Source organism: Canis lupus, chromosome 4, assembly GCF_003254725.2.
Source record: "Canis lupus dingo isolate Sandy chromosome 4, ASM325472v2, whole genome shotgun sequence".
Lineage (NCBI taxonomy): Eukaryota > Metazoa > Chordata > Mammalia > Carnivora > Canidae > Canis > Canis lupus.
The window spans coordinates 70,821,089-70,834,717 of NC_064246.1; the positions used below are offsets into that span (position 1 = coordinate 70,821,089).

Genomic DNA, 13,629 nt, shown 5'->3' on the forward strand with positions numbered 1-13,629 from the left:
AGGAGAAGCAGGCTCTGTGCAGGGAGCCCGACGTGGGGCTCGATACCGGGTCCCCAGGATCACACCCCAGGCTGCAGGCGGCACTAAACCCTGGGCCACCGGGGCTGCCCGACAGTAGCTATTTCTAACACTTTTGCCTTGTATCCTTTCAGACACTTTTCCTCTGTGAATATGTGTACATAAAGTGATGCATTTTCATATGCGCGTGTGCGTGTCTGTGAGGGTCACACTGTATATTGTTTTCAAACCGGATTCTTTTATAACTTATTTTGAAAATATTTTCATATCAGTAGGATTTACACGGCATTGCTCTTTCATGGACATAGTAGACTCTACTGTATGGATATATTATTTAAATTTCCTTATTGAATTCCTTTGTGCTTGCTCATTTATAAAACTGTTGATACCTTGCATTAAATAGAGGATGGCTCTGGAAGCCAGCAAAGATGCTTGGCATTGATTTGGTTGGCACTAGAAACCAACACTCGAGCTTCACACTGGGCGCCACGGACACACTAGTCAAGCACTCCCCAGTCGACTTTTCTAAGCCATAAAATGTGGTCTTTTACCGCCAACTGACTAATGAAGGTGCCAACCTATTGCAGAGTTCTGCTTACGTGCCACTTCCTCTAAGATGATGGGGTTCCTGCTGGGTGGCCTTTGGAAAAGGCAGCTGCCTGGCTCGGGTTCCCCCATCCCTCAGGGCACCCCCACCAACATTGTGAGCCCTTGGTCATTGGTAAGGGTCCCTGGACCCAAGGGAAACACAACTTTCAGGAACTATAATAGGGATTTTGAAAGATTTTGATGCACTCTGGGAATAGAAGTTCCTTTACCCAGGGAGTCTGGGTTTGACCTGTAGGGTAGGGCAGTGGCCGACCGTGGCATGAAGGGGAGAGCACATGACCTAAAGTGTCTGAGGAAAACAGCTCCGGGTTCCGGCGAAGTACTGTGTGGACGTGGCACAGCCGGGGAGTTGGGGTTGATGGGTTGTAGGAGGCACAATTCTAAGACGGTCCCCGAGATTCTCAGCCTCCGAGGCCTGCTTCCACCCCACCCCTGGAGTGGGAGCCCGACTCAGGAGTGAGACGAGATGAGTAGGCTACTCATCAACGACTTGTGTTCACAAAAAGACGATTATCTAGGGTGGGCCTACACCTAACCAGAGCTGTCACAGGAGCGCTGGGCCTTGCGAAGGGGTCTCCTGCGGCTCTGCGGGAGCAGGTGGCCGGTGAGCCTGCCGGATGAGGCCGCAGCCCCGGCCGACGCTGACCAGAGGAGCTGGCTCTTCTCCATCCTTCGTCTTCTCGCCCATGTCCCATCCAGGGCTTGGCCCCCACGTAGCGAACCCTCAGTGAATGTTCTCGAAGCCAATGCGTGTAGGCACGTGCCTGTGAGGGGGGCCGCTAAAGCAATGCTTGTGAGGCCCCAGGTCATGTCATCTCCTTCCGCCTCACAGCCCCAAAGCCCCTGAGCAAACCCCGAGGGCTTCAGGTTGCCAGTCCAGAGGCAATCGGGTCACAGTGACTAAGGCCCCAACACTTGGCCAATCGCTTCACCTCCCCAACCCTGTTTGAGGGGCCAGACCAGGCGATCACTCCGTTTCCTTCATCCGTGGGGGGTAGAATTGCGGCCCGGGCAACCAGTGGGCGCATTTTCTGCTCAACTTGACGGCGCCCCCTTGTCACACCCACGCTCCCCCCGCTGGGAGCTGAAGTTCAGCGGGAACACGGGACACGTGCAGCCGGGGTCCAGGTCACCGAGCGGCAGCCTCGCATCCACACCCTTCTCCCCAACTCTCTCCGTCTGATAGCCCCTCACCGGCCTCTGCCTTCCAGAAGCCCATGTCCTAACAGGGCTTTTGGCCCCTCAGCCCCTGGCCTGGCGCCTGTTACTTTTGTTGCTAAATGAAGCTATTTGAGCAAATTTCTTGAGCCCCCCTGGCCTTCCTTCTCAGAGACATTCCAATCCCGTCCTCTTGGAGCTAAAGCAGAGCTGCGGCCGTCGCCAGGCCGGGCCCTTGCTCGGAGGTAGGCCGCTCGGACCCCCCACGGGCCCCCCTCGCCCCCCGACCACATGCTTAGAGATTTCCTTCCTGGCCCCTGTAAACCACCTGCAGCTCGAGCAGGTCTGCGAGACAAAGGCAAGTGGAAAGCAGCCACCTCATCCCAAACACCGAGACCAGTGTCCTCCTGCGTCCTTCCAGGAAAAGACCAGCGCTCCCTGGGACCCGCGCCGGCTCGGGCTCCGCAGGGCCTCAAGGGGAGGAGCGGCTGCCAGGCCGGGGCACTCCGCTGCTTGGGAGCAGTTGGCGACGTCCCCAGTGCTGGAGGTGGCTTGTGGGGGGGGGGGGGCGGAGGGGAGAAGGGGACACACTTCACACCCAGACCTCGCGGCGCTGCGGCTCCCCGAACCCCACCCCGACCGAATGGCTCCCGTCCGGGCTTCCAGCATTATCCCCCCAGAGTCCTCGGGAGAAGAGAACTTTGGAGGAAGGCAGACGTGGAGCCGCGACGGGGAGCTGGCAAGCAGCCGCCGGGCCTGGCCTCCGCCCACCCCCCCCAGGCCCGGGCGCCCGGCGACCTGAGGGAGCCCCAGCAGGCCACCCCGCGATCCTGGTCGTGGCCGGCGGCGGGCCGGGGGACGGGCTGGCAAGCTCCATCGGGGCTGCGTCCTCCTGCTGGGACCGCGGCTCCTCCCGGCCAAGCGGCCGCGCACCTGGCCTGGCCGTCCTCAGAGCGGGGCTCGTACTAGGCCGACCCGCGACCCTGAGGCTGCGGTGGGGCTCCCGGGCCATCCCGTGGCAGCCACGCCGCCGCGCCCCGGCTCCCAACACCTGGAAAGGGGGCCCTGAGTGACCCTCATCCTCCGTCCGGGGAAAAGCCACCTGGGAGGGGGTGACGCCCCGCCGAGCCCTTGTTCGGGATTCTGATTCTGAGCCTTTCGTGCCTTTGGTCCGCTGGTCACACCCCCTTCTCAGCGGAGGGTCTGGGCCCGGGCGGGGCGCCCCCGTGACCCCCCGCCCCGCAGGGCAGCTACCGTGTGTGGCCGGACCGGCCGAGCTGGAGGAGGCAGTAAAGGGAACGGGGAGCGGCTGATGCTTTGTCCAGGCCTCTCGCCTCAATGATGAACGGTCCTTGTGCTTGGAGCTGGAATCCTCTGCCTCTATGTCCTCCGGCCGCTGGGCCTAGGCCGGCCGCCTGGCGCTTCCCTCCCAGGGGCCAGCCTGCGGGGCAGGGGCGGCGTGGGCCGAGGGGGCTGGGGCGCCCCCGCTCCCTCGTCCTCTTCCTTTGGGAACTCTCAGTGCTCAAAACAAGCTTTCTGAGAACCATATTTTTCTGGGTTAAAGGTGAAAAATGCAGCATTTCCTCCAAGTGGAAAGCACTGGGCCTGCCAGCTCCGGGCACATTTCCGAGATCCTTCCTCCCACTCAGGGAGGAGGCCGCGCTCGCGAGGCGGAGAGGGGCTGAGGTGGGTGGTGCAGCCGGGCGGGGGGCGGGGGGGGCACCCCGGGGCCTGTCTGGGTTGGCGCGGCCCGGAGGCTGGAACAGCACCGGGGCCGGAAGGGAAAAGCAAACAAGAGGGTAGGGGAGCAGGGCGGCCCTCCAGAGGGCTTCGGGGACAGCGTGGGCGCCACCAAGGCCCCGCGGGCCTTCCGGAAACAAACCCCGCGGCCGGGCTCAGGGGGAACATGCGGGTGTGTGGAAGTCAGGTCAGTAGCAGAGGCAAGAACACCCCGCCCTCGCCTGCCCCCCCCATCCTTGCTCGGGACACTTGGGAGTCAGGAGGATCGTCTCAGACCCTGACCGTGGGACAGAAGGTCCTCGGGCCCCGGCTTCACGGTGCTCTCGTGCTCTCCGTGCCCCGGGACAGGCTCGCCTCCAGCGCCCGCGCTCAGCCCTCCCTGAGCCCAAGGCCCGGCGGCGTCGTCAGCGTTCCCGGGGGAGCCACCACGCAGGGCCTACGAGGCCCGTCCTCAGAATCACAGCGCGGCTGCCAGGTGCCCGGCGGCAGGTGGAGGGGCACGGGGCCCCGTCTCCGGAGTGGGGGCCCCCGGCCGACCCCACCACTTCTCTCGGCCCCGCGGCCCCTCGCCCTTCCTCGAGTGACCTGGTCCCCGTCGCTCCCTGCAGAGGTGCAGGCTCCTGTCCCTTCAGTCTGTGCACTTGCTCCCGGAGGCAGCGGGGGACGCGCCTGGGGACACTTCCCAGGCCTTGCCCTCACTCGGTCTGTGCTCCTCTCCAGAGAGAAGGCGCCAGCCGGTCCCCTGGCCGGACTCGAGGCCCGCGTGGACGGGCCCAGCCGAGGCCAGAACCGTCGGGTCGAGCCCGGCCGAGCCCAGCGGAGCCGCGAGCCGTCCGCTCAGGGCCCGTGAGCGATGAACCCTCCGTGCGGTTGGCCCCGGACGCCGGCTGGCGGGCAGGGTTTGTGGCGCCAGGTGACAGACCTGGAGCGGGACCTGGGGGACCCAGCGGCAGCCCGCGCTCACCCCAGCGCCCCCGCCACCGAGCCCAGGCCCTAACCCCTCAGCTTCAGAGCCACGACCGAGCCCCTCGACCACCCCATCCTGGGTCCCCGGGGTTTCGTCCCCCGAGAGGGTGAAGAGCCCGGCTCCTGGCGTGGGATACACCGTCTCCTACCGTCTTCTCTGACCCCGAGCTCCCACGGGCTCCGCTGCTCGGGGGTCACCCTACTCTGCTGCCCCCAGGCCACCGTGGCTTCCCCCTTCCTAACCCTTTCTGGTCCCACCCAGCGGGGGCGGGGGTGCGGCCCACGATTCTCCTCCGCTCCCACACACACTCCCAGGTCCCGATCCCGGGTCACCGCAGTTTTCTCTGGATGACACCTGCAGGGACCACCGGCTCATCTACAGCACAACCCCTCTGGCTTTAGCGCAGCTGCATATTTTGCTAACATCGCAATGTTTTATATTTTTGGGGTGGTTTTTTATTTCTATTTTTGGGGGGTCTAGAGGCAGGGATTCCACCTGGGCTAGGAGCGCGCCTCCACTGTATCTTGGGGAGTGTGGCTCCTGGCAGTCGCCAAGGGAAAGGCCCCCTGGGAGGCAGTAAAACCTGTTTCCTGAGACGTCGTGGGGCAGAACCTTCTGGATTCCCTGAAGGGGACAGAGAATACAGATCTGTTGGATTAAGAAATGTAAAATGCTGGGCCAGGGAACTGGCACAAGAGAACTGTGCAAAGACGTGCAAGTCCACAAGGAGTTCTGGGAACCGTGCAGGGAACAGACCGAAGGCAACGGGAACACACGCAGCAATACGGTGACTCCGTATTTTCGAAGCTGAACGCCAGCGGGAAGGTCTGGCAACTGACTAAACCGGAGAACAACAGAAGAAGCAAACACAGAACGCCCCGCTTGCTACCACGTGGTCCTCCGGGAGCGGGGTCCTGCCCACCGGGGGTCCCAGAGGCAGGAGCACAGGCGGAGGCACCAGTGACCGTCTCTAGTTCACTTACTCATCTTCCAGAGATCTCAGGGCGCCCGGCTCTGTGCTTCGCCCAAAGTCCTCACTGAACACAGGCTGCACACACGAGAGGCAAGTCATGACGGACTAATTATAGGCTCTGATGGAGTCAGATCGTATTTCCCTCCTCTTTGGGGACAGCACCCATCTCACCCCCCCCCCCACAGCAAGTCCCGTCCTGGGGCTCGGCCACCGAGCCAGCTGTCTGCGGGATCGCAGCCCAGGCTCCGAGGAGGCAGCCCCGCTCCTCTGGTTCCTGCCCAGCAGCTCAGATGCTGAGGGCACCCTCTGCCCGGAACAGCCTTGGAATCACCAAGTATGACACTGTCCTCGCGGGGATCATGTCCACTGTTCATGACCAAGTGTATCGGTGCCCATTTGTGGACACGGCTTCTGCGAGGACCAGTACACACCTCCCCCCGGTGAATAAAAGACTGAATGAATGAGCTCTAGCCTTCTTCATCTCTTTTATTCAAGTTCACTACAGACGTTCCCCCTCTCTTAAAAATGACAGTGACCCTCCTCAGTAACACGTGCCCGTTAATCTTATTTTGGAAGCTTCATGTTCATCTCCGTGAGCCATCCACATTTTCCGTAAGAGAATAGTCAGCTTCCCCAAGGTGCGCACCTCAAGATAACCATCCCACTCCAACGGATGCCGCAAAGGGCCCGAACAAGTCTCTTTGGGGGGAAAATTTTTAGGAAATGTGCAAAGAATTCAGAGTTGTCCACACAAACTTGCAAAAGTATATGGTGTGGACAATCTGCAGCTATAAAAATATACACATACAAAAAGACAGCTACAAAATCATGGTGCCCACTTTCTTAGATTTGCATTATAAAAAGTAGGGATTTTTCATTAAAGATCAACTTTGGGGGGGGTGGCATTATTACTGTGACTCCACGGCTGTCCCCCAACCTTATTTTCCTGGAACAGTCAGAGCACATTGAACCAGCCACTGAGGAGTGGAAGGGATTAATAATTCATTGGCCAAGGTGAGAAATTCAAGGTTCAAGGTCAAATAGTTATTCTGCTGTCAGTAAGAGTGTCATGAGTCAGGGAAGGAGGGAAGTATTTTAATACCGCCCTTTGGGTCTCTATTTTTTTTTCCTTTCTTTTTTTTTATACACTATGAATCACAACACAGTCATTGAGCTACAGCAGACAGGCTCTGGAATTTGCATCGATGTGTGATCTCTGGCAGCCCCTACACATTCAATGGACAAAGTTTGATGCTTCCTACACAGAGTATTCCGTTGGGTTTGGCCCACAGAGAGTCAGCAGGAAAGGCCACACAGGGACTCCTGTCTTGGTTCTAGTTTCTCATCAGGGGGTACTTTCTCCTTGATGAGAAGATACACACCTGGTCCCCGTGCCTCTGTGTATGGCGTCAGGCAGGGTCTTGGGGCCCCTGGGATTCTCGGCATAGAAGGCTATGTCCCTTGGGCAAGGCCAGCTGGTGTTACTTGGCTCCACAAGTATTGATGTTTTTCCCATCCACGGCGTCTTCCACGAGGGAGATGTGGTAATCGGTGGACAGGGTGAAATGAGAAATACAGCCCACAAGGCCTCGCATGTATTGCCTGTTAGTGTGCAGAGCGATTTCCTTCATTCCACCTGCCAGGAAGCAAGAAGGAGATGGGGTGAGCCAAAGGGGAGCAAGTCTCTTTAGGACACTTGAGTGTCTTCTGACCAAGGTGCCCCTTGGCTGACAGGAGGAGTGAGGGCTGTGAAGCTCTCCAACTGCTCAGTACATGGCATGTGTCTCATAATTACCCTGGAAGGAGCAGATTGACTTGTATCGATCTGACCCACAACCAGAGGCTACAAATACCCCCTCACATGTGATTTCTGACCCAATTGACCACTTAAAACCAAATAGCATCTGGTAAATTTTGAAATCTTATATAATGTCAATAAGAAGTAGCATGCAGTTAAAGCATGATGTCATCTTAAACTGAAAGAAATACACTGAGAGTGAGAGCTTTCAGTCAGGTTCACTTGTAGGAAATATCATTTGGATAGAGATGTATTTTCACATTTATGCATCTACAGTAGCAGGTTCTACACTATTTACAGAAATACTACTCATCCTAATTTTGAGAGGGGACAAGAAAGATCCTCCTTCCTCAGAGAACACTTTTGGAGCTATATTAAGCAGGTTCTTGTTCTATAAACAAGAAAAGCATGGTTTTCCTGGTGGGTCAGTCCAAAGCACAAAAGCATCTAAGTGCTTCCTGCCCCCTCAGCCCTGAGTCACAAGTTCAGAAAATGGAAGAATAGAATTATCTGGCAAGCTTCCCAACTTCCAAGTATTTGATCCAGTGAAGTGCACCGCTTTGGGGAACCCCACCAAGACAAATGGAGGATTAATGAGAAGGCACTGGTGTAATTTAGATTCGGTCAGAGGTCACTTACCCACATAGAGAGCTCCATTGATGTTGAGCTGCCTCATCATGCCAGGTGATTTGCCTGTTCTGGCCCCGTAGTCATCCACAGTTATCTTTCCGGATTGGCCATCCCTGTAGAAACCATCATTTTTGGGAGCTTCACTCAATTATTCATTCATTTTAATAAAACTGTATTCAACTGTACCTACCTCTGTGCCAGGCACTATGTTAAATGATGGAAGTACAAGAAATGAAAGAAGAAAAAAAGTTCTTAGCCCTCAGGAGTTTATGGTTTCCTGAGGTGAACAAAAAAAATCAAATTGTAAATAACAACAGCGTGTCACCACTCTGCAACAGAGGAATGCCAGCATGCCATGGAACACAGGAGAAGGTGAGGGGGTTGGGGAAAGCTGCAAAGGAGATTCTGAGATGAGCTTCAAAGGCTGGGTAGGTCAGGGGAAGGAGGAGGGTAACACGAACAGGAAGTGGAAATGCCAAAGAGAGAAAAGACAGGGGGTTGGTACAGGCCAGGCAGAGAGAATTCTGGAGGTGGGAGCAGAGTGGCCAGAAGCAGATGGTGAAGTGCATTTCTCCCAAAGGGAACCAGAGAAGAACTATAAGGAAGGAATGGTGGTAACGTGACACACGGTGAGCAAAACAAAATGGGAAGCCAATGAAGCAGGTTTTGTAGGTAGAGGATTACTCTACGAGAGGACAAAGAATGGCTGAGAAGTCTCTAAAGGACCCACAGAGTCGCCCAAAAGTGACAGTGAGGACAGTGGAGTGGGGGTGTTCATCTGCAGCAAGGGCCTTGCCATTTTCTAAGCTGGTCTCCAAAACTATCCAGGACCAGGGATCTTCTTCAAAAAAGCCACCTGTTTGTATAGCTCTTGGAGGGCTGAACCAACTCAGGCTGCACTATCTATTTATTTATTTATTTATTTATTTATTTATTTATTTATTTATTTTTAGCAGCTCATTACTGATCTTCTCATAGTCTTTTTTTTTATAGCAAACTGTTCTTGTTTCTTGGGTTTCTAGCCCCTTATCTCTCTGACAATAGTAATATGTTCATTTTTTCATTCAAGTCTCTGTTTCCTTCAAATTGCTTTGTTACATTGATTTGTTCTGACATCCATCTTTTATACTGGAGACTTTTCAAATGCCTAGGGATTCCTGACTGCCACTTTATGGTTAAGTGAAGGGAAAAAGCACTGGGGCGCCTGGGTGGTTCAGCTGGTTAAGCGTCTGACTCTTGATTTTGGCTCAGGCCATGATCTTATCAGGGTCATGAGACTGAGCAAGAGGCTCCTCCCTCAGCAAGGAGTCTGCCTGAGACTCTCTCTCTCTCTCTCTCTCTCTCCCTCTGCCCCTCCCCCACCTGATCATACTCTCTCTAAAATAAATAAATAAAATCTTTAAAAAAAAGAGAAAAAGCACTAAATGGCAGATTGGGAGCTCTGTGTGCAGGATGGGTTCTGTTGACTGGGGCTTCATAGTGCTGGGATTTGGCTCCATCATTTTCTTGGGGGACACCTGGATTTTCTACTTTCCTTATAGTGGGGTATAGGCCTGGGTCCCAGCATCCTGGAATCTCACCAGGGGAAGAATCATGGGGTTTGTAATATTCAAAATATGAGCTTGTTCACAGTCCCCAGCCTTAGTTTGTATAGTTGACACTATACAGTGCCACCAGTTCAGACCCTTGTTTTACTTTCTCCAGAAAACTGCCTTTCATTATTTTCCCCTGGGTAGGGAAAGGGCAATGTGCCCACTATATGAGGTAGAAGAGGGGCTTGAGTTCTAACTCCTCAAGTAAATTCAAGTAAGTTTTTTAAAACCAATCTTCCCACTTTTAGCTCCTCCTTCACCTTCCAATGGTTTCTGGCTCTACCCTTTCTTGGGGGATATGATAATATAAATCTGGTTGCCCAGGTCTCATGTCTTGGTAACAACTCTTCTAATAACTAACTTCAGAGGTAATTCTGTTCTGTCCTCACCCTCGAGACCATACACTGCCTCCTCACTTTGGATACGCTTTTTCAGAATCTCATGCCTGAATGCTGGGATGGGCAGTTCCGGCCCCCCAGCTTGCCTCACCTGACCTGCCTCTCCCATGCTACCCCCCCTCCCAACCATTACTCTAAAAAATTCCATTTTTTCCCACTTTAATTCATCTAAGAATTTTTCATTTTTTTCTATGTCTGAAACGAGGATATGTCATATAATTAACGGCATCTTAGGCTTAAGAAAACATTGTATCAACTTCTAATGTAATAAGTAATGGGCAGGAGAGTGGAGTCCAGCCAGGCTACTCCCACCACAGCCTATGTGTGAGCTGAGGAGGACAGTGACCATGGTAGCCCCATGTTTCCTCAGCCGCACTCATGACCTCACCTACGGACATCCCCGGGAAGGGCTATGGTAAATGTTCAGGGAAGAAACACAGACTCTATTCAGCTCATCTTCTGGAACCTTCATCTAATGTGGCAAGACTAACCTTTTTTTTACAGAGCTAAGCTTGGGCCTGCTATTTGGTTTCTCAGAATATACTGTTAAGACTATGGACACAGGTAGTAAAACTAATTTTAAAGGAATGAGGGGCAGCTGGGTGGCTCAGTGGTTGAGTGTCTGACTTTGGCCCAGAGCGTAACTCTGGGGTCCCAGGAATGAAACCTGTATCAGGCTCCCTGCATGGAGCCTGCCTGCTTCTCACTCTGCCTGTGAGAAGCAGGCTCTCTCTCTCTCTCTCTCTCTCATGAATGGATAAAATAAAATCTTAAAAAAAAAAATAAAGGAATGATTCACCCAAAGTTAATCAGAAGTCAAGGTAGTGACCTCTGTGAGCGGGGAGATATGTAACTGAGGCAGGGCACACACAACTTCTAAAGCTCAGGTAATATAATGTCAAAAAAAAGAAAAAAGTGGGCAACTGCCTCCACAATGAGATTTAAAACATTCCTCAAAGTCCAGAGGCCCTGAAGTCTTATCCCACTAGAGATATCTAGATCTCACTAGATCTAGATCCAGTTCGGTCATCAAGACGTTATTTTTCTGAAAGTCCTCTAATGAGTGAAGACTTGGGAGTCCAGCCTGTCTGGCCTGTCAGTGTTAGGGAAAGGCAAGGGGTAAATTAGGAACAGAATGCCCTGAACGACTGGGGTCGGAAGTAGTAGGATGCCAGGCGAGGTTGGGGAACCGGACATTGGGGCCACAGGGACTTGGAAGGCACATCCACCCCTTGCTGAGCTCTGGCTCTGTCTCCCCCTGTGGTGGGGACTCACCTAACAGCCTTGACTCGGTGCCACCGACCATCATTGAAGGAGCCATTAACCATGATGGATGCCACGCCGCTGCCCAGGTTATAGCTAATGGCAGGAGAGAAGAAACAGACAGACAGAATAAGGTGCTGAAGTACAGACAGCCGGGCAACCACAAACGATTCTCACTGCAAAAATTTCTTGGAACTCAGACTAGAGTTTCCTTAATACAAAACAAAACAATGTTATAATAATCATTAGAGTTTCCAGGCTAGGCCATGAATGATCCAAAAAAAAAAAAAAAAAAAAGTTTTCTTTTCATTTTAAATGTAGTAAACATTTACCTTTTCAACCCTTTTCAAGGATAAGTTTGGTTAGTGTTGAGTACGTTCACATTGTTGTGCAAGCAATGTTCACAACTGGCTTTATCTTGCAAACCTGGAACTCTGCACCCCTGAAACTAAAGCTCCTCGCTCACCCTTTCCCCAACCTTGGCAGCCACTGTTCTATCTTCTCTCTCTATGGCCTTGACTATTCTAGATACCTCATCTAGGTAGACTCATACAGTGTTTGTCCCTTTGTGAATGGCTTATTTCATTTAGCACAACGTCCTCAAGGGTTCGTTCGTTTGTTTGTGTTGGCCCCACATACAGAAGCATCAACACTGTAGTATCAGGACAGGAAGGGCTTCATCACTTGTAACGTGTTGTACTAGCTTAAATACTGTCTCTCCCCTCCCCCCAATTTAATGCTCACTCAGAACCTCAGATACTGTCCTCCCCAAATTAATGCTCAGAACCTCAGAACAGGACCTTATTTGGAAAGAGGATCTTTGCAGATGTGATTAGTTAAGATAAAGTCATCCTGGGTTAGGGCGGCCCTAAATCCAATATTCCTTAGAACAAGAGAACATTTTTGGACACAGAGACGTGTAAGGAAGAATGCCTCAGGAAGATGCAGGCAGAGATTGGAATGATGCATCTAGAAGCCAAGACACACCAAGAATTGCCAGCAACCACCACTACCTGGGAGAAAGGGATAGAACATTCTCCCTCACGGGCGCCTGGGTGGCTCAGCGGTGTGATCCCGGGGTCCTGGGATCCAGTCCCACACCAGGCTCCACGCAGAGAGCCTGCTTCTCCCTCTGCCTGTGTCTCTGCCCCTTTCTCTGTGTCTCTCATGAATAAATAAAATCTAAAAAAAAAAAAAGAAAGTAAAAAAGAACATTTCTCCCTGAGAAGCCCCCGAAGGAACCAATCCTGCCAACACCTGTGTGCTGGACTTCTCTCCTCCAGAACTGTGAGGGAAGACAATTCTATTGTTTTAAGTCATCCAACTTGTGGTAATTTGTTATGGCAGCTCTCAGAAACTAATACATGTGTTTTCACTTTCTGAAAAACAGAACAAAACAGAACAAGGCAGAGTGGGCTGAGCCCCAGAGAGATCAGGACAATCTGCCTAAAACCCCGAAGCGAATGTGTAGGATGTAACTTGGTGCCTTATCTGCTCCTCCCTCCCCGCTTGACTCTGATATCAGGTCCACTCGGTAGCTTCGTATTTCCTATTTCAGTTTCCAGATGCCCTCGCCTACCCTAAGGGTACCAGAAGATGTGCACATGTTGTTTACCAGAGAGAACTATTCCTCTTAGTCCAGTGCTCATTTAATAATTATAATTTAATTCAATTCAACAAATATTTCGTGAGTGACTACTCCGGGCTGGGCGCTGGGCCAACTGCCTAGCCCTCCCCTTGATAATGTAATAAAGCCTATGTGATCATGCTTTTCAAAGAAAATGTGTTCCACCAGGGCACCTCTCTCCTCATCTTGTAAGAGGACATGTCTGTCCATTACTTCACTGGCCAAGAAACAGGAACATTGAAAGGAAACCTGGCTTAGTTACTGAGCTCTTCCATGCACTCGCTCTGAGAAAAAGAGCAAAAATAGAAAGCCCTTGGCTTTCTCCAGGGAATGCCCTATGGGTCCCTCCTGTAATCATGGAGGCTCCAAGGAGTCACCCAGCCCATCGACACTGAGCCAAGCATACAACTTGGGTGACCTGACAAGCTGGGAGACTCAGCTGTCACGCTGATCCTGAAAAGTTTACTGCTTCCTAATGAATTTTCCACATTCGGAGTCTCCTTGCATGCAGCAGACCGGAGGTGGGACTCTCAGATCTCATCATTTAGTGGCCAAATTACCTCTTGAAGAAATGAATGAACAAGAAGCAGAGCTGACAGCTGGTTGGCAGAAACTGAGCTGACTTACCAGGTGTGGCTTTTATGAAAGGCAACTCAGGGTCGCCAAGCGTGGGCACTTGGATTGGACTGGCCTGCCTGGATTCCCAGTCTTGCCAATTACTAGCTCTGTGACCTTGGCCATTTGCCCCATCTCTCTGAGACTCTTTCCTCATCTGTGAAGTGGGGGTAATAATTCCTTCCCTAAAGGACTGTAGGGAATATTACATAAAAGAGCACAGCACGTAAGATCCAAACAA

General features: G+C 52.8%; 1 protein-coding gene across 3 annotated transcripts in view; it reads right to left on the reverse strand.

The window, feature by feature from the left end:
- Positions 1-5,933: 5,933 nt before the first annotated feature.
- The window catches only part of EGFLAM (EGF like, fibronectin type III and laminin G domains), a 182,196-nt gene continuing 174,500 nt past the window's right edge, over positions 5,934-13,629 (reverse strand). For all 3 annotated transcript variants that reach the window (XM_049109317.1, XM_025436293.3, XM_025436295.3), the window contains 3 exons: positions 11,159-11,242; positions 7,903-8,006; positions 5,934-7,101 (listed from right to left, as the gene is read on the reverse strand). In XM_049109317.1, coding sequence (XP_048965274.1) covers positions 6,947-7,101; positions 7,903-8,006; positions 11,159-11,242 — 343 coding nt within the window. In that variant the 3' untranslated portion in view covers positions 5,934-6,946. The remainder of the gene's footprint in view (positions 7,102-7,902; positions 8,007-11,158; positions 11,243-13,629) is intronic.